The sequence below is a fragment of the Camelus bactrianus genome, chromosome 18 (assembly GCF_048773025.1).
Source record: "Camelus bactrianus isolate YW-2024 breed Bactrian camel chromosome 18, ASM4877302v1, whole genome shotgun sequence".
In the NCBI taxonomy this organism is placed as follows: domain Eukaryota; kingdom Metazoa; phylum Chordata; class Mammalia; order Artiodactyla; family Camelidae; genus Camelus; species Camelus bactrianus.
Genome location: NC_133556.1, coordinates 34,385,716 through 34,404,585, shown reverse-complemented (window position 1 = coordinate 34,404,585; position 18,870 = coordinate 34,385,716). Strand labels below are relative to the sequence as shown.

At 45.8% G+C, this 18,870-nt stretch overlaps 1 protein-coding gene and 1 non-coding gene across 2 annotated transcripts in view; both read left to right on the top strand.

Annotated features, from left to right (window-relative positions):
* LITAF (lipopolysaccharide induced TNF factor) overlaps positions 1 to 17,742 on the top strand; it is a 29,953-nt gene extending 12,211 nt beyond the window's left edge. The window contains exons 2-4 of the mRNA XM_074346806.1: positions 9,941 to 10,166; positions 12,718 to 12,874; positions 16,167 to 17,742. Coding sequence (XP_074202907.1) covers positions 9,947 to 10,166; positions 12,718 to 12,874; positions 16,167 to 16,275 — 486 coding nt within the window. The 5' untranslated portion in view covers positions 9,941 to 9,946 and the 3' untranslated portion in view covers positions 16,276 to 17,742. The remainder of the gene's footprint in view (positions 1 to 9,940; positions 10,167 to 12,717; positions 12,875 to 16,166) is intronic.
* Positions 7,150 to 7,251, top strand: LOC123618750 (U6 spliceosomal RNA). Its single transcript, XR_006727220.1, has one exon. It is a non-coding gene; the product is annotated as a U6 spliceosomal RNA (small nuclear RNA).
* Positions 17,743 to 18,870: the final 1,128 nt, after the last annotated feature.

Below are 18,870 nucleotides of genomic sequence, written 5' to 3'. Positions count from 1 at the left end.
AAAACTGCAGGTGTGATGGTATCTTGGGCACCAGGCAGGGACGTCCCACCTGTAATGTCTCTGAGCTCAGTGGCCATGGCCTCACTTCCCCGACCCCGTCAGTGCCTGATGGAGTCGGCTGTGAAGCCCGTGTGTCTTGTACCATCGTTCAAGTGTCAGGATTCTCAGTGTGTGGATTTACCTCTCTGTCCTCTGCTTTTGGACCCTGCCTGCCTGTTGGTCATGTCACCAGAAAGGGATGGGGGAGGGAAGGAAAAGTCCCTCGAGACTCCTTTGCCCCTCATCTGTCAAGAGTACCCTTTCCGTCCCTGCTTATTATGAACAAGCACTGAAGGTGGAGGTGGCCGCAAAGGCGTGAACTCGGTCCCCCTTTCCTGTTCACATGTCAGCAGCAGTTGCTGACATTTGTGGCATCTTATGGTACCAGCTCGTTAGAGCCTCTGAATTTTTTTTGACATCCATGAAACAAGTCAGTGTTGTTTCTGGAGAATGGATGACACCATCCACGTGTTACAGGTGGCTTTGGAGCCACGCCAGGGACCCGGTGGCGAACATGGACTGACAGGTGGTACTGAGTTTGAGGGGGTGGCACTGAGGTGCCTGCTCACGAGTCCAGATCTAGAATGGATGGTGCGATGCAGGAAGCGCCCCTCTCCTCACTCTCTTCTGAAACTCCAACCAGAACTGGGAGTCGATATTGGCAAAAACCCAGGGCTCCTTCTGCAGACCATCGGCAGCCTCAGACGTTTGCGTCGAGGAATAAAAATGAACTGATCTTGAGGTTTGGAGGTTGTGGCTTTTTTTTTTTTCCTTTCTTTCTGATTTTATCTTGTTCGTGTTTGCACGCCTCCACAGTTCCCTTTTCAAGTTCTTTCCACCCACTTCTTGATCTCCTGCAGAGAGATTCCAGGGTGTCCCATTGAGAAATACCACTCCCCCAAGGAAACCTGGAGGAAGCGAAGGATTCCAGACCCAATTAAGTGATTCTAACTCTGGGGCATATTTGGTGATGCTTTGGCCAAATCCTCACATCACCTTGAGCTGAACTGCACGAGACCATCTGTTATTGAGGCCTGTCACTGGGAACATCTTCCTTGAAGAAAACTTCATTTTTGTCACACTCTTAAGTTGAGCCTCTTAGGGTGAGACCCGCCTGTTGACGTCTGCTTCTCAATCTTGGTGCCACACAAGATGGGTCTTGGTGTCCTTTTCATGCATAGGTATCATTTTCTCCAAACATTTGCTGAAATCTCAGGGTGACCAACTTGTTCTGGTTTGCCTGGGACTTTCCCAGCTGAAGTACCAAAAATCCCACATCCGGAGAAACCCCTCTGTCCTAGGCAAACTGGGACAGTGGGTGTTCCTTAGAAACACCCGTGATGTTTTCAGCTGAGTTCTAGGTGCTAAGGATTGCAGATTTTAAGAAATACCAATCCTTGCCTTTATAGGATGCACAGACTGATTAGGAAGATGGACGAGAAAAGTGCCCTGTGACAAGGACAGCAGAGAGACATGTATTGATGACAGCCAGCACGTGCTGAAGGCCTACGTGTCCCTCATTGCTCTGTTCTTTTCACAAGTGGATTCATGTAATCCTACCAAGAGCCTTTGAGGAAGAAACTGCCAGTGTGCCCATTTCACAGATGGGAAAACCGAGGCACCAGAGTCCTTCCCCGGGGTACTTAGATGCAACCAAACAGGCAGTCTGGCTTCAGACTTTGCACCCCTGATTTCTTCACTGTGTAGGGAAGTTTTCAGGAGGAATTAGTTCTCCCCTGGGAAGGCCAGAGATCGCTTCTTGGAGGAGGTGACATGTAAGCTGAGATAAGATAGGTGAGAGGAGTTTGTAGATCGGTAGGGAAGGAAGGAAATGGGTAAAGAGGAAAGAACATACACACGGCTTTGGGGATATCCAACAAAGCTGCAGACACATTAAAGATTTGCAGCCATGGTGGGAGGTGAAGTGAGAGGCAGAGTGGGGTCCTGGGACCCCCCCCAAATCGGGCAGCCCAGGACTTTTGGTCACCTTAGTCGGGGTGCACATGGGAGGTATCAGAAAGACCCCAGTGGTCTCAGTTTTAGATAAGCGGGGCCCCTGGATGGGTTGAACTAAGACCAGTTGTGGATTTTGAAACTTGAATTGCAGACCTTGGTTTGTGGTGTGGAGACTAGAAATTTCTAGCACTGACTTTTTCTTTCCTTTTTTTTTCTTTCTATTAAGGTAATGTTCACAAAACATAAAATTCACCATTTTAAAGTGTACAGTTTAGTGGCACGTAATACATTCATGGTGTTGTGCAGCTATCACCGCCGTCTAATTCTGGAACGTTTTTATCACCAAAAAGAAACCCGGTACCCATTTCCTCCCAGCACCAGCCCCCACTGCCCCCCCACCTGGCCACCACTACCTGGCTTTCTGTCTCTGTGGATTTACCTATCCTGGACATTGTGTATAAACGGATGGATACAGAACATGTGGCCTTTTGCATCCAGTTTCTCTCACTTAGCATCATGTTTTCGAGGGTCATCCCGGCAATGTCTTGGAACCGCCTTCTCAGCTGGTCAGCCCGCTATCTCTAGGCTTCCCGGAAGTCAGACCCTGGCCTCTGAATTTAGAATTTCAGGCAAACGCCACCAGGCTTGGCCCCCCAAGACATCCCGTGAACTCCCGTGCTGGTACAGACCAAGTAAGGTGACTCCCACAGCTTATGTGAGTGTCTGGAGTAGCAGCTCCACCGGGATGTTTCAGGGAACTTTTTAGAAATAAATCTGTGGCTGAACGTGACTCAGAGTTTATTCCCGTGTCTCAAGGTTTCAGGAGCTCGAGGCGTGAAGATCGCTGTGCTTGTTGGTGTGTCTTCTCTCCAGGATTTTGAGGGCTTTTTCCTCCTGTCTTTCAACAGCGATATTACATAAAAGTCAGGACAGGGCTGCGCTGAGACTTAGCTGGCTGAGATATCCCGGCCCCATCCTGTGGCTTTAAACATGCCTCGTTGGATAAAGGTGGCATCTCAGAAATTCTGAGGTCTCCCCTTCGTTGTTCGTGTCCCCAGATTGAGCAGGAAGAGCTCTGTGGTTATCTACCTTTGGTTAATCTTTGAGATCCTGGCCCCCTGGTCTTCTCTGAAGAAGCAGACTGTTTTGAACTGCAAAGTCCTTAGTGATAAAATCAGTTGGAATCTATGATAGGCACGTATTTTAAAAATCTTGTCTTGGATGTGTGGTGTGAAAGTCTGTGTAAATGTGCCTTCACGAGTGTTAGGGAGGCAGAGAGAAAGAGGTGACCCATCACTGGGGTTCAGATGTGTGGCTTCCACTGAGAATTGATTTTCCTGTCACGTTTCACTGAGGTTGCGGATTGTGTCGGGATCTCCCCGCATGGGAAGTGGCTTGGTGAATTCTAAAGAGCTCTGGAGTCTGATGGGCGTCGGTTCAAACCCCAGCCCTGCCACTCCACCTGTGTGACTTTGGACAAGTGACTCAGCCTCTCTGGGCCCCAGTTTTTTCATTTGTCAGTCAGGGGGGATGATAACAATAATTCCTGACTCTGATGTGGGAATTACATGGGGTAACGCATGTAAGGGCATGAATTACAGGGCCTGTTGCGGTAAAGTAAGAGCCCGTTATGGTACATCTTAATGCAGTTGTCAATCTGGGATGGGGTGTGGAGTAGTGATTGTAAAATGAGTAGTAGATTTTGCTCAGGCCAGAACCTCTGGACTCAAAGATGCCAAAATAAGCTTTAAACAGCCTGGTTACCTGGTACCCCTGAGCACCCTTCACTTTCTTCTTGTGGTGAGGACTCAGCAGATTCAAGACCCAGAGGAGTGACCTGTGCAGGAGGAAGTGGACACCAACCAGCCCAGCCCTGTTTGGCCTCCTTACAGCAGAAAGGAGTGTCCCCGGAGCCGATCACCCTCACCCTGTCCACCTCCTTCCATTGTGACTCATGAGATTAAGTCATTAGAGGGCTGGGCATGCCTGGAAAAGAATATGGAGATACAGGGGATCCCAGGACTTGGTCAGTAGAAGGGTAAAATGTGTTCAGATGATTGTGTTTTTGACATCGAGAAAAGAGGAGACACATTTTAGAAATACTAAATGAATTAATGTTGGTGATTTGGGAAATTCACTGGACCCAAATACCTCTTTCCAGACTGTGGGTTCTGAGGACCCAAGGGAATGAAACTCGGTTCCTAGGGAAGGGGAGAGGTAGACAGACGTCTTAGATGTTACAGTGGTGTGTGGCCCTCCGAAACTCAACTCTGCCTGGCAAAATCTTAGTTCTTAGTATTTGATTTCTCTCATCAGGTCAAAATTAAATTACATTTAAATTAATTAATTGAATTTAAATATAACTTCATTTTTTTTTCTGTGGGGGCAGGGGAGTTGGGGAGACAGCTGTAATGAAAACAAGATTGGGAAATCCTGTTCTATACTGGGTTCAACGAATGAGCTACTCTCAGGCTCAGGAATAAATATCTGAATACCCCTCACTGCCCATTTAAGAGAATATCTTTTACCGAACGAATTGTTGAAACTTGGAACAAGGGACGTTTTCAGGTAGGGACCCCCAAAATTCCAGTTGGCATATTTATGGATGAGAAAGTGGGGACCAGGATTATGCAGCTGCCCATGGGCCAGTTTCCAGGTCCAAGCCGAGTGCTTCTTACAACATCAGAAATTGCATCTCTTCATGCATCAGAAATGCCGCCTTTTCCTTTTCTATAACTAGTGGTCTGTGTTTGGCTATGTAACATTTGGCCCCAGGGCATCATGGAAAGGCAGGGCCTCTGGTTCAAGAAGAATTCAGAATTCACCATGGCGGCAGCATTCAACTGAGCCCAGGCCCTTCTGTTTTGTATGTTTGTTTGTTTGTCTTCTCGAGGTGCTGGGAATTGAACCCAGGACCTTGTGCACGCTAAGCATGCACTCTGCCTCTGAGCTACACCCTCCCCATCACGGGCCCTTCTGAATATAGGGCCTTGTGGGACTACACAGGTCACATTTTCCATATTTTAAAAAATGGGTTTGGAATGCCTCTCTGAATTTGGAAGGAACTCATAAAAGCGTCATTCTGAGATGATGAAAACAACGAGCCCTTAGCATTTTCTTGATTTCCGCAGGCGCGGGTAGAAGATAGGCAGAGAATCCCCTTCAGTGTGTCCTTTTAAATGGACAGTTGAGAAAAGCCACTCTCAGGAGCTTAATAACAAAGTTAAACAACTGGGGAAGGCAGGAGGAGACCCCCTTGTTTGTTCCTTTCTTCCCCCCACAAAGCTTCCCTGTTACCACGGCAACCTGGGCCCTGCGGCAGCATCTCCACCCCAACCACCCAGGGCCACCAAAGGATTCTCAAGGCTGTGCTTTTTATGCGGCAGAACTGTGGCTTTGCTGTTTTGTTAAATTCAGAGACGTTTTTCCTGTGGTTTCCAGTTTGTCCCAGGAAAAGGGTTGCAAGTATTAGATGGAATTGTGGTAGTGCCTCAGCGCACAGGCGGCCTGGCCTGCTCTGGCATGATAACTGGTTCTCTGATGACAGTGGAGCATGTGTGTGTCTTTGCATATGCGTATGTCGTTTGTGTCTGTGTCTGCAGGTGTGCTGCTCTGAAGAGTTTCACGTTGTGGGGGTGAGGAGGGGGTGGAGGAGGAGTGGGTAGAGGCCAGTTGAACAAATCCTTTCTGGAAGGGTGGCTAAGTGGGTAGCTACGTGAGCCTCCTGCCCCTGAGGGAAACCAAATTAAGAAGAAATGGGATGGAGTCGAGGAGAGAAAATAAAGAAACAGGACAGACTGAAGAGGCATTTCCTGGCCTGGGGCCTGGAGGAAGGCAGGCTGTGGAATTTATTTAGAAAGCTTTCAAAGCAGCTGGTTATGGTTTTTTCCCCCCTTTTTCCTTCCTTCCTTCTTCATTCCTTCCTTTCTTCCGTCCCTCCCTCCTTCCTTTCTTTTCTTTCTCTCTTTCTCTTTTCTCTTTCCTTTCACCATTCTAACCCGTTGCTCTCATTCTTTTTGGAATTATAAGCGTATTTATGTGGCTGTTTGATCCAAAAGCAATATTCCCAAGAGACAGTGTCCTGAAGTTCCAGAAAATAGGATGTGACCCCAAGAATGATGATGATGGTCAACAAAATGGTGGGGGACGGGTGTTTAATTTCCAGAACCAGAAGCTCAGGCCCTTCCTTCCTTTAGATGTCATGGACGGAACACCCCCCTCCTCTCCCCAGCTTCCTAACACCTGGGTATGCACTCTCAGCAGCACAATTTCTAGCTGCATTTCTTTCCTTTTGGAGGAGAGAGGCAATGGTCTTGAAGGAGAGGAATTCTGCTTCTGAGTCATGGCCTCCCAGTGGTTTGACCCAAACTATTTGCAGAATTTTGGGCACCCCAAGACCTTCTATTTCCCCACCCAAAGCACTCCCTTTGCAACCACGGCAAACTGTGCTATTTTAGGCTTTCTGGACACACAGCGGTTTCTGCCCTTGTGGTTTTTTTGTATGACTCAGTTTTCATAATAAATCGTGCAGGCAGCTCTGGGTCTGCCTTTCCTGAGACAGGAAGGGACAGTGAGTTCTTGCCGTTCAGCACGGATGTAAATTACTCAGGGGCACGAGGCGGCCGTGTTCCCCCAGATGAAGTCTCCTCGAGCCCAGTCCACAGACTGAGGGGGGCTCCTGGGGCCAGCTAGGAGGGGACATCGGCCGACCTGGGAACTGAGCCTGGTAGAGTTGTCCTGGGGCTGGTGTCTGTGGCCCGTCTTCCCTCCTCCTTCTGCGTTTCTGTTCCCGTGTGTCAGAGGAACTTGACGGAACACCTTAACCACTTTTCATAGTTACTGTCATTTTTAAACCTGAACCTGTTTTCACGAAGATGTCGTGTGGTCCTGTTAACCCCACTTTTGCACTCCTGGTTAACCCCCTCTGTAGACTGCCCTGTAGACCGGCAGCCCCCCTGCTCCACCCACGCACAGGGGCCTTCTGGGCTTTGCCTCTTGTTTCTCCTACAGACTTGCTTCATCTGTCCTGTCGAGGGTTGGACCTTTCCTCTTCTGTATAACCTTCCATGGCTCCCACTGCCCCACTGAACCAGAAAGGGAGCCACATAGGCAACTTAAAATTGTCTAGTAGCCACATTTTAAAAAGTAGAAAGAGTGCTCGCCTCGGCAGCACATACACTGTAACTGAAACGACACAGAGAACATTAGCACGGCCCCTGCGCAAGGATGACATGCAAATGCGTGAAGCGTTCTGTTAAAAAAAATAAAATAAATAGAAAGTTAAAATAAACAGATGAAATGACCTTTAACAACACATTTGACTTAACTCTAGCTAGCTAAAATATTATAGCTTCAGCATACAGCCAGCATAAAAAAATTGCACACGACGTATTTCACATGAACGCTCTAAAAACGTTTTGAAATCCAGGCTGTGTTTCACGTTGACATCCTCTCCCAAATTGCATGCTAAAATTTTACCAAAAACATTTGATCTCAATCCAGGGTTCCTTAAATTGGCTGTTGAAAAAGTAGATTGATTTACCCACGGCATCCCAGACTTACATAAAGATTTTCTGATAAATGAATTGTGTATTAGGTTTTAAATTTAAATTACTTAAATATAGTTTAACAGTTCAGTTCCTCGGTCACATTTCAAGTGTTCTTCAGGAGCTTTGTGTGGTTGCTGGCAACCGTATTGGACACCCCAGATAGAGAACATTTCCATCCTTCTAGAAAGTTCCTTTGGACAGCACAGGCTTACAGAATAAGGTCCAAACATCTCCATAGGACTTTCAAAATTTTCTAGAACCCAGCCCCAACCTATCTCGCTTTATTGATTGATTGTGTTTTATGCGTAGTCACTTTCCCATGCCTCTTTTTTCACTTTGAAAGCCCTTTCATCTCTTTCCGCAGAGAAATCTCCTCTTTCGGGCTCAGCTGAAAGGCAGAGCATCCTTGAAGGATTCTCTCTTTCTTCCTGCAGCAGAATGAATTGCTGCCTCTGCTTCCCACGGGTTCTAGAAGAGGCAGCAGAGTGCGTGGGAAGTGGCGGCAGGCCCTTCCAAGCCCCCGGACCATGGCTCGCTGCCCTCGGAGCTCACTGCCCTGTTTCTCCTGAGACAGGTTTGAATGGACCTTCCAACGCAGCGTTAGCCCTGCCCCATTGGAAAAACAGAACCAGACAAAGGACGGCACTGTGTCCTTCTCTGGCTGCCCAGGGGCTGCTGAGCATGGGACCGCAGACAGGAACACACCCTTGGTCCAGGCCATGTAATTCTAGGCGGGCATCAGCTTTGCTGGAGGGAAAAAAAAAACCCTTTCTTTGCCTTCACAAAAGAAAATATGTGCCTGGCTGCTCTGATTCTCATTTTTCAAAATGGGAACTTGCTGGTGTATGTGTATCTCTGTGTGTGTGTGTGTGTGTGTGTGTGTGTGTGTGTGTGTGTGTGTGTGTGTGTGTGTGTGTGTGTGTGTGTTTTCATGTTGATTTTTATTGGTTACAAACGCCAGTTAAATTTTTTTTCTTTTTAATTGAAGTACAGTTGATTTACAATGTTGTGTTAGTTCCAGGTGTACAGCAAAGCGATTAAGTTATATATGCATAATTTTTAAAATACAGTAAAAATTTAAAAATATACACCTTTTCAGATTCTTTTCCATTATAGTTTATTACATGATATTGAATTTAGTGCCCATGCTATACAGTAAGACTTTGTTATTTATCTACTTTGTATATAGTAGTCTGTATCTGTTAATCCAAACTCCTAATTTATCCCCATCCTCCTTCCCCTTTGGTAACCGTAAGTGTGTTTTCTATGTCTGTGAATCTGTTTCCATTTTGTAAATAAGTTCATTTGTATCATTAAAAAATTTTTTTTGGGTGAGGAGGTAATTAGGTTTATTTATCCATTTATTTTTGAGGAGTACCAGGGGGATTGAATCCAGGACCTTGTGCATGCTAAGCATGTGCTCTAACACTTGAGCTATACCCTTCGCCTGTATCATTTTTTTAGATTCCACATGTAAGTGATATCATATGATATTTATCTTTCTCTGTCTGACTGACTCCACTTAATATGATAATCTCTAAGTCCATCCATGTTGCTGCAAATGGTGTTTGTTCTTTTTTATGGCTGAGTAGTATTCCATTGTATGAATATACCACATCTTCTTTATCCATTCTGTCAGTGGACACTATGTTTACTTTTTTTTTTTTTAACTATAGCATATTTACAGAAAAGTGCACATAACTTAATTGTACAACTCGTATTTTTACAAAGTGGACATTCCTATATAACCACCCCCAGATGAAGAAAGAGATCATGACTGCCCTTCTCCTGCCACTTCCAGACTCAGCTTCCCCTCCCAAGAGTAACCACTTTCTTGTCTTCTAGCCCCAAGATTCCTTTTGCCTGTTTCTGGACTTCAGGTAGATGGCACCACACGGTGTGCATTTTTCGGCATCTGGCTTGTTTTGCTCACTCTTACATTTGCCATAATTTGTGGTTGGGTTTTGAATGTCTGTCTTTTCTGTCACCTGAAACACTGTTAGTAAAAATTGCAGCAGTTAATAAAAAGAAAAAGAAAGAAAAGAAAAGAAAGACTAGATGTGAAAGAGAGGTATCAGTTGGGTGATGGTTTCAAGTGTGAAAAACTTCTGCTCAAATTTGGCTAATGTTGCCCTTGGGATTTTCTAGCTTTGGGTGGTTTTCTTTCGTCGTCATCATCTCTTTTATCTTTATGTAGGGAGTCTCTTGTTAAGGTTATGATTCTTGGAGCTGGAAGGGATGTAAACTCCTTTTCTGGCTTTTGGACAAGGCTGGACACAAGTGATTTCCTCAGATTTTCTGTTTGTTAGGGAGTAAATGAAAGATTTAGCATGGGAAAGAGAGAGGGAGAGATGTCAGTTGAATTTCTGACCTGGTATCTTCTGGTTTTGCTTTAGGTAAAAATGTCTGCTCCAGGATCCTACCAGGCGGCCGCTGGGCCTTCCTCGGGTCCAACTGCACCCCCGTCCTATGAAGAGACAGTGGCCGTTAACAGTTACTACCCCACGCCTCCAGCTCCCGTGCCCGGGCCAGCCACGGGGCTCATGACGGGCCCGGATGGGAAGGGCATGAATCCTCCTGCATACTATACCCAGCCAGTGCCTGTCCCCAACCCCAATGCAAGTACGTACAGCCTCCCAGCTTCTCCGTGGTTCTCCGTCAGAGTCAGGAGAGCAGCCAGAGTGACTCTGCCAGAGGGGCTAAGTGAAGTGCCAGTCGGTCCAACTTTCCCCCTTGTCCTGAAATTTCACATCTGGTCTTTTAGGTTCCATGTCAGTGAGGCTCATGGCTCTTCCATAGTCAAGTACAGTTGGATGAGCTTTCCCAAGTCCACCAGAGACCAATCCTTTGGCACTTAACGCAGAGGCACAACCAACTGTCCCAGAGGAATTTGGGAATGGGAATTTACTTTTGACGGCTCCCGGCGGGAGAACCCCTGCCCCGAGGCCAGAGCTGGAGTAGGAAGGGGGACGAAGCAGCCGTGAATGAGGAATGGGTGAGCTGAAACCCACCCCTGCCCACCTTTAGCGCAAGTGACTCCCCCGCCTTCCAGCTACTTCTTCAGGGCCTCGCACCTTGGTACCTCCTGCTGTCCAGGTACAAATCTGACTCAGAATCACAAGCAGCTCAGGAGGAGATAGCCAGCTCAGAGAGTGGACCCGTGAGTCAGGCTGCCTGGCTTCACCTAACTGCCCTGTGCTTCAGTTTCCCCATCTGTCAAATGGGCTCGTCAAATACCTACATTCGGGGTCTGTTAAGATTAAATAAAGTTCTGTGAGTAATCATTGGCTAAACATGAACTGTTGTCATTGAGCTCAAGTAACTCGGACCCCTTGAGATGGAAGAGGACAAGATAATGACTTCAGAGTATTTTAGATCACACTCTGATCAATAAATAACTCATTCTTGCACCAAAAAAAAAAAAGAACTTATTAAAATGTACATGTAAGTGCTAAATTATGCTCTGATACTGCTCTTCTGCAGGGGTTGGGGTGGGGGGATCTTTCCAGGTCTTTCTAGGAACATTGTCTGGTTAGCTCTGGGTGGTAGTTAGTGTCCCCTAATACATAGGTCATAGAAATGGCATTTCAACAACATAAAAAAAGAACAGAAGGAAGTCATTCTGACAGAGCTACGAGCTTAAACAGCTTTGCCAAAAAACAGAACATGCTAAGCTCCAGGTTCCCATCACCCTGCGTGCTCTCCTGATGGTTTTGAATGTCTGCGTGTGTTTTTCACATAGTTTTCTCTTTTTAGCCTGATTTTATACACACGTTGCATGTATCAGCGCATCCCCTGACTTGTCATAAAGAACCAGGCCAGTATCCCCTGGCTTGGTAAATGCCAGCCTTATCGCCGGGCATTGGAGTTTATTAAGGAAATTGTGTGAAATGAAGGCATTGTTTATGCAGGATTCACTCCGTACCAGGCACGGGTGAAGTTCTTTGTCATTTGGTCTCATCTAATCCTAGCGACAACTCCAGTATTCCTTTTTTTTTTTTTTTTTTTTAGTAGCAGCTTTGTTGAGATAGGATCCCCATACCATAAAGTTCACTTTTTTAGAGTATACAATTCCGTGGTTTTGGCATTAGTCACAGAGTTGTGCAGCCATCATCACTGAGTCCAGAATATTGTCATTACCCCTGAAAGGAACCCCGTACCTATTAGCAGTCACTCCCTGATCCCGCCTCCTCCTGGTTCCTGGAAACCACTAATCTACGGATGAAGAACATTGGGGCTAAAAACCCATCACATCACTGTTTCTGAAATTACCATCTGTAGACCACCTTCGTAGAACCATTTAAGAGCTTAAAAAGTGGTTTGGGGACCCTGCCCCAGACCTGCTGAATCAGACTGTCTTGGGGGCAGGGTCCAGGAATCTGCATTCTTTTCAGTAAGCTCCCCACTTGAGCCCATGGACAGTCGAGTTTGAAAGCCTGGTGGAGCTGGGCCAAATCTCTCTTCCAGGAACACACAGTCCTTTTTCCTACCTCGTGTGTGTGTGTGTGTGTGTGTGTGTGTGTAAGTTTAGGGAGACCCTCAAATGATGATTATGGAAATCTGCCATTGTTTTTTCTTCTTCCATTTTTGTCATTTTTCCTCCCCAGTTTTGTTTATTGTGGCAAAATACATACAACATAAAATTGATCACCCTAAGCGTTTCTAAGTGCACAGTTCAGTGGCATTAAGTCCATTCACATTTTTGTGCAGTCACCACCATCTTCCATCTCCAGAACTCTTTACATTTTACAAAACAAACTCTTTGCCCACTAAATGGTAACACCCTGTTCCCTCCTCCCCATGGCAACCACCATTCTGTTTACCTCTATGAATCTGGATGCTCTAGGTGCCTCATACATGTGAAATCATAGTGTTTGCCTTTTTGTGACTGGCTTATTTCACTTAGTATAATGCCCTCAAGGTCCATCCGTGTTGTAAGAATGTGTCAGAATTTCCTTCCTTTTTAAGGCTAAGTAATAATCCGTTGTATGGATGGACCACGTTTTGTTTATCCGTTCATTCATTGACAGACACCTTTTGGTGCCTGTGAATGGTTCTGCTGTGAATGTGGGTGTGCAAATATCTGTCGAGACCCTCCCTCTACTTTTTTGTCAGTTCATGAGTGCCGGCTTTGTTTGGTGATCAGCCAGTTTGTTCTGTTCCTTTCCATCAGTTGCTGTGCAGACAGTCTACGTGCAGCAGCCCATCTCCTTTTTCGACCGCCCAGTCCAGATGTGTTGTCCTTCCTGCAACAAGATGATTGTGACTCAGCTGTCCTATAATGCTGGCGCCCTTACCTGGCTCTCCTGCGGGAGTCTCTGCCTGCTGGGGTAAGTCTCGGGCCCACTCAGACCCCGGGCTCTTCTGAATTCCTCTCTTGCAGGATTTCTCAACTGCAGCACCTACTTCTGTATTGTGTGTGTGTGTCGGGGTGGGGGCCTATCCTGTGCACTGTGGGATGTTGAGCAGAATCCCTGGCCTCTAACCGATAGCTGCCAGCAGCTCCCCAAGCCCCGTTGCTATAGCCAGAAATCACGCCCAGTTGAGAACCACTGCCCTCGAGCACATCTGCCCCTTTGAGCTGCTGTCCCTTCGTTTCTTCTCAAACTGTTCCCTACGAGTTGGGACAGGCATAGCATCCGCCTGCATCTGTGTCGTGGCTGGTACCCTCAGCGATGTCTTTTTCTTCTAGAATTTCATGACCTAAGTAATAATGTTTGCTTGACTCTGAGAGGAGCTTTAAACAATCTGTTCATTAAAATATTTTGTAGTCATCTCCTTATAACTTCTTATCGTTTTATGACCCCCTCTAGTTTTCTATTGGCTACACAAGAGGAGTGTGTAAATATTTACGTCTGCACCAACAGTATTATGTTGAAGGAGATAAAACTTCTTGTTTTGGGAGAAATTGGAGGAAGCACAATTGAATTTTTTTTTTCCAAACAGATAGAGGCAGCTTCCTTACTCCTGGCCTTGTAGTCACTTAGAAAACCACAGGCCTTCTGTTTTCCTTGAAGGAAACTCTGCGCGTTTCTTTTCAGGGGCCCTTGTTTCTTGTACAGCTGGCTCTTTGCGCAGCGTTGGCTGGTGACATAGGTGGAGGAGGAACGATATTTCTTTTCCTAATTTTGAAGAGATGCTTAAGGCCCCTGAGAGCTTAATTAACTTCCTTGAGGACATGCATTCAGTGGGGACAAAAGGAGACAGCGCTACATTAAAGTTCATTGTATTAAAAAAATTAAAAAATTAAAAAGAAATGCAAAAATTAAAAAATAATTAAATATTAAAATTTTAAATTAAAAAAATTAAAATATAATAAAATTTTTTAAAAGTTCACTACCTTTGGACATTCCTATTGAAACTAAGTTCTATCTCTGAAATTAGGGAAAGAAAATGGAAACTTTTATTGAGAGTCAGCCTCTGCCTCTCAAATTTTTGGCAGCTTTTTCTGTTCCTTCCTCCTTTTCTTTTTTAAATGTAGTACTGTGTTCAGATCTTGCCTCTCCCTGCCGTGTGACTATGGGCAAGTGACTTCATCTCTCTGTGAAGTGGGGGAGGGGTTATGCCCATGTCGGAGTGTGTTGAGGACAAAGTAGGTGATGCGTGCAGTGCGCTTGCAGCCACGCCCACCCACATGGGTAAGCCAGAGGTTGAGATTATCCCCAAATGCACTATCTGCCCTTATTTGAACTCAGGTAAGCTTGGGCAATAGGAAATTCCTCTCACAAGACTATTTCCTCATCAGGATACTTCCTGATTCTGCTTTATATAAATCAGTGTCTTCCTGTAAAATGTTGACTTTCAACTACGTTTTTGGCAAACATTGGTTGATGTTTTCTGACACCAGCCAACGCTCCAACACCAGCTGGGAGTCCAGCGACTCAATTCAGTCCTGACACTTAATTACCTGAAGTTGGTACAGACCCCATCGCTTAAGGGCTCGGTCCCACAGACTGCCCCCTACTTCAGGTGCCAGGCACAAGGCTCAGGCTACCTGTACTTCTGGTCAATCAGCTACCAGTTGGGAGTCCTGCTGCCCCCTTTTCAGGTTTGATAATATGCTAGAATGGCTCACAGAACTCAAGAAGGCACCTCACTTAACGTTTACTGGTATTATAAAGGAGACAAATGGACAGCTAGATAAAGAGGTACACAGGGTGAGGCCCAAATGGACCCTGAGTGCAGGAGCTTCTGTCCCCGTGGACCTGGGCTGCACCACCCTCCCAGCACATGAATGTGTTCACCAACCCAGAAGCTCTCCAAAGAGTCGTTCAAGAGTTTTTACGACCCAAGGGAGTGTGTGTAGCTCAGTAGAGTGCATGCTTGGCATGCACGAGGTCCTGGGTTCAATCCCCTGTACCTCCACTAAAAATAAATAAAATAAATAAACCTAATTACACCGCTTCCCCCAAATAAAAGATTGTTTAGAAAAAAAAAAAGTTTTTGTAACCCAGTCCTTGGCCCCTCAGTCTACCCCAGAGGTCTGTGGTTGAGGCTGGAAGTTCCAGCCCTCCAGTCACTTGGTTTTTCTGGGGTGACCAGCCCATCCTGGGTCTGTCTAGGAGCCCCACCCAAGTTGCATCATTAGCATAAATGCCAGGTGTGATTGAAAGGGGCTCCTTGTGAATAGCAAAAGACACTCCTGTCACTCAGGAAGTTCCAGGGGTTTTGGAGCTCCGTGCCAGGAACCAGAGACAAAGACCAAATACGTTCCTTCTTACACCTCGGGGTGTGTGGATGTCCTGCCTGCGTGTGCTGACGATGGACTCCGTTGGTTAAGAGGCATTATCTGGAGAACTTTTATTTGGTTGTTGCTGTGAGAAGCAACCTCTCTATATGGAAAAGTGGTCAGTCCAAGACAGGAGTCAGCCAGCTACAGCCCAGGGGCCAGATCTAGCCCCTTTTAAGTTTTATTGGAACACGTCGCGCCGTTTATTTATGGATTATCTGTGGCTGCTTTCAGGCTCCAATGACAGAACAAGACCCATGTAGCCTAAAAATACGGACTCTGGCCCTTTACAAAAGAAGTTCACTGACTCCAGGCTGACTTTGAAAGATGCCCAAATGACCCAAGACTTGACAGTACACCCAGAACGGTCTGTGCAAGTGCCCCGTCTTTGGTTGGTGTATTAGTCCCCCAGGGCTGTCATAACAAACTACCGTATACCTGGTGACTTAAAACAATAGGAATTTATTTTCTCACCATTCTGGAGGCCAGAAATCGAAAATCAAGGGGCCCTGCTCCCTCCGAAGGCTCTAAGGGCAGAATCCTTCCTTGCCTCTTCCAGTTCCTGGTCGTCCTGGCGTTCCTTGGCTGTGCCTGCATCACTCCGATCTCTGCCTCTGTCTTTACAGGGCCTTTGTCCCTCCCTGTATTTCTGCGTGTCCTTTACTCTTCTTATAAGGACACCAGTCTTTGAGTTTAGGGAACCCGCCTGGATAATCCAGGATGATCCCTTCTCGAGATCCATTATTACATCTGCCAAGACCCATTTTCCCAGTAAAGTCACATTCGTAGGTTCCGGAGCTTAAGTCTCCGACGTATCTTTTTGACGGCTGCCATCCAAACCATGACAGACAGTCGGTAACACGCTCTGTGTGTGATCTTTTTTGTTCTCCTAGGTGCGTAGCGGGCTGCTGCTTCATCCCTTTCTGCGTGGACGCCCTGCAGGATGTGGACCACTACTGTCCCAACTGCAAAGCTCTCCTGGGCACCTACAAGCGTTTGTAGGACTCGGCTGGACCTGGAGGGAGCCATGTGCTGCAGGAAGGCCTTTCCGCCTCTGATCCAGCCCTGCCCCTGGTGGGGGCTCCACCTCGGTGGTCTCATCTCTCCAGGGGCTCCACCTTTGTGTCTTCTTTTGGGGGGAAATATCACAGAAGTAACACACCTCCAAACCCCAGAAGTTGCTGCTTGGAGTCGTGCACAGGACATGCAAAGACATTCTCCTTGAGTGCTGGTTCAAGGGTTTTCTGCCTACCTGTGACCCCAAGTCATCCCATCCAACTGTGATCATTGTCCTGTCCGAGTATCTCCTGGTGATTTGCCTCTGGCCGGCTCCTTTTCTTGCCTCTGTGGGCCTTTCTCTTGGTCTCAAGCTGAGAAGCCCCAGATTTGCCTTATTTTTGAGCCTGTTCTGACTCCAGTGTGGCTGAACCAACCTTTAGTGCCTACCATCTGTCCCCACTTCTGATGACAGAAATCTTGCCTTATAGACTAAGGACTTGGCTCTCAGATTCTGTAACCGCAGGCTTTTAATTAGCACACAAATTCACTTTAATTTCTTGATTTGTTTTTAAGTACAAGAAGGGGCTAGTCATACCTACCAGACACATAGCCTTGAGGTCATCGACGCAGGCTAGAATTAGAAGGCTGGATTTGACCACTGATCTGCCTTCTTTGAATCAGCTCCTCAGCCACTTTCCACGAAGGGCTTCTTTCTTGTAGAGGAATTATTTGTATTAACAAGTTTTTGTGACCTCCTTTTGGTCGTAAACACCTCTGAGTATAATTTTGAGAGGTGGGATTTAATACCATTGTCTGTAACCATGTGACTGGTATCATTTTCCCATTTGCCAATGCACTCTCACCTTTTTTTTTAATCCCGTAACAGAAAAAGTAATGGATAATTTTATCCACTGCCTTTACTTGGGTTTAGTGTGGTTCTTAAAAAACCTCCATCATTGAACTCTTAAAGGAGGGCCCCTTTTGAGTTCCCAACGGTGTGTTTGGAAAGACAGAGAAAAGCGTGTTTGAGCCCATCTGGGTACCATGGTGCTGCGAACCTTGGGGACCTGACTGTTTCAAGGGAATCTGAAGTCTGGATTTTATTTTTCAGAAATACAATTTGTCGTATAACATTGGGAGACATTTCTAGGACTCAAGCAGCGAGCCAGAGTTCTCGGTTAGCTGCTGTGGCATCTTCCAAATCAAGAACAAAGCCTGGCTCAACTTTCAGGAGTCCCCGTTTTGATAATAAATAGGCACATGTGAATAATACGATGTAGAAATCAAGCCTAGACCTTGATTGAAAATCTGTATATTGGTTGAAAGTGATAGAGTCATAACCATTGATTCAGCTTATTCATTTGATGTTTCGAAAGTTCCAGTAATTATTTTTGCAATGACTGTGGATACTACATAGTACTTTGGTGTTATCTGCTTTTCAAAAATAAAGTCTTTGGTTCACTCTGTGAACTGTTTATCAATTCTTACAGTGTGAAGAAACGTCTCATGTCCTGTTTCCAGCTGTTGCTACAAAGAACTTTTATTTGCTCCATAACAGTAGGAAAATCCTTCATGATTTAAAAAAAAAAAAAAAAAAAACAACTTCAGACTTGCTGAATATCCTGCGGTGTCAAGATGACCGATGTTGAGTTGGGTGGATTGCTAGCGAGTCCGATTTGAACACTAGGCTGTTGCAACCCAATAGGCATCAGTGATGGCAGCAAGCCATGCCTTTCAAGTTTTAATAAAATGCACAGAAGAAAGCCGTCCTCATTCATTCGCCGAACAAAACGAGCTTTGTTAATTGATCGGGGGTAGATGTGAGATGCTAGAAGGAGGGCATTGTAACTCGCCAGGAATATGAATGTCATCCTCTCTTTTGCTACCTGATGATAAAGCTTTGTTTTGGAAGGTGCTGGAAAATCATGTCATCTTGTGCAACGTTGTCATTTAAAGCCTAACTTCTGGCCTTGGAAGATTGCTGCTCACCCATTTGTGATGGTGTGTTTTTCTCTCGTTTGATGAAATTGAAGGCCGTGCATGTTGAGCAGTTTTGCTCAGATGGTGGCGTATAAATGGTCTCAAGCTGTTATTAATTACATATGCACAGTCTTCAAAACAGCCCTATTTTGAGGACCGTAGAACATATATTCTATGGAACTTTAAAAATAACATCAGATGCCTGGAGTATGAAGTATTCGCCAGACATTCCATTTTATTGTTCAAAGCAGGGGCTTACTCATGTAGTTTTAGAAATTAAAAGGCTCTTTTGTTCTGCCCCTGTTTGTTGGGGGCTTCGGGGTTAGTTTTTTTTTTTTTTTTAACAAACACTGAATCACATTCAGTAAATGAAAGCTTTATTTTATATCTACTTGGACCGCAAAGAAGAATTTTTACCAATCTCAAACCCAGAACGGCTGTATATCTTATATACTGTGAGTCCTTCTAGGCCTTGGACATAAGTGTTGGTTTGTGTCTCGTTAACAAGAAGTATTCAGTTACTGCATCTATTTTAGCCAAGTTTCAGCACATGACTGATTCCTGGCCGACCACAGCATTACCCAGGAAAATGTTTTCTCTGGGACAACTGGCTTCCCA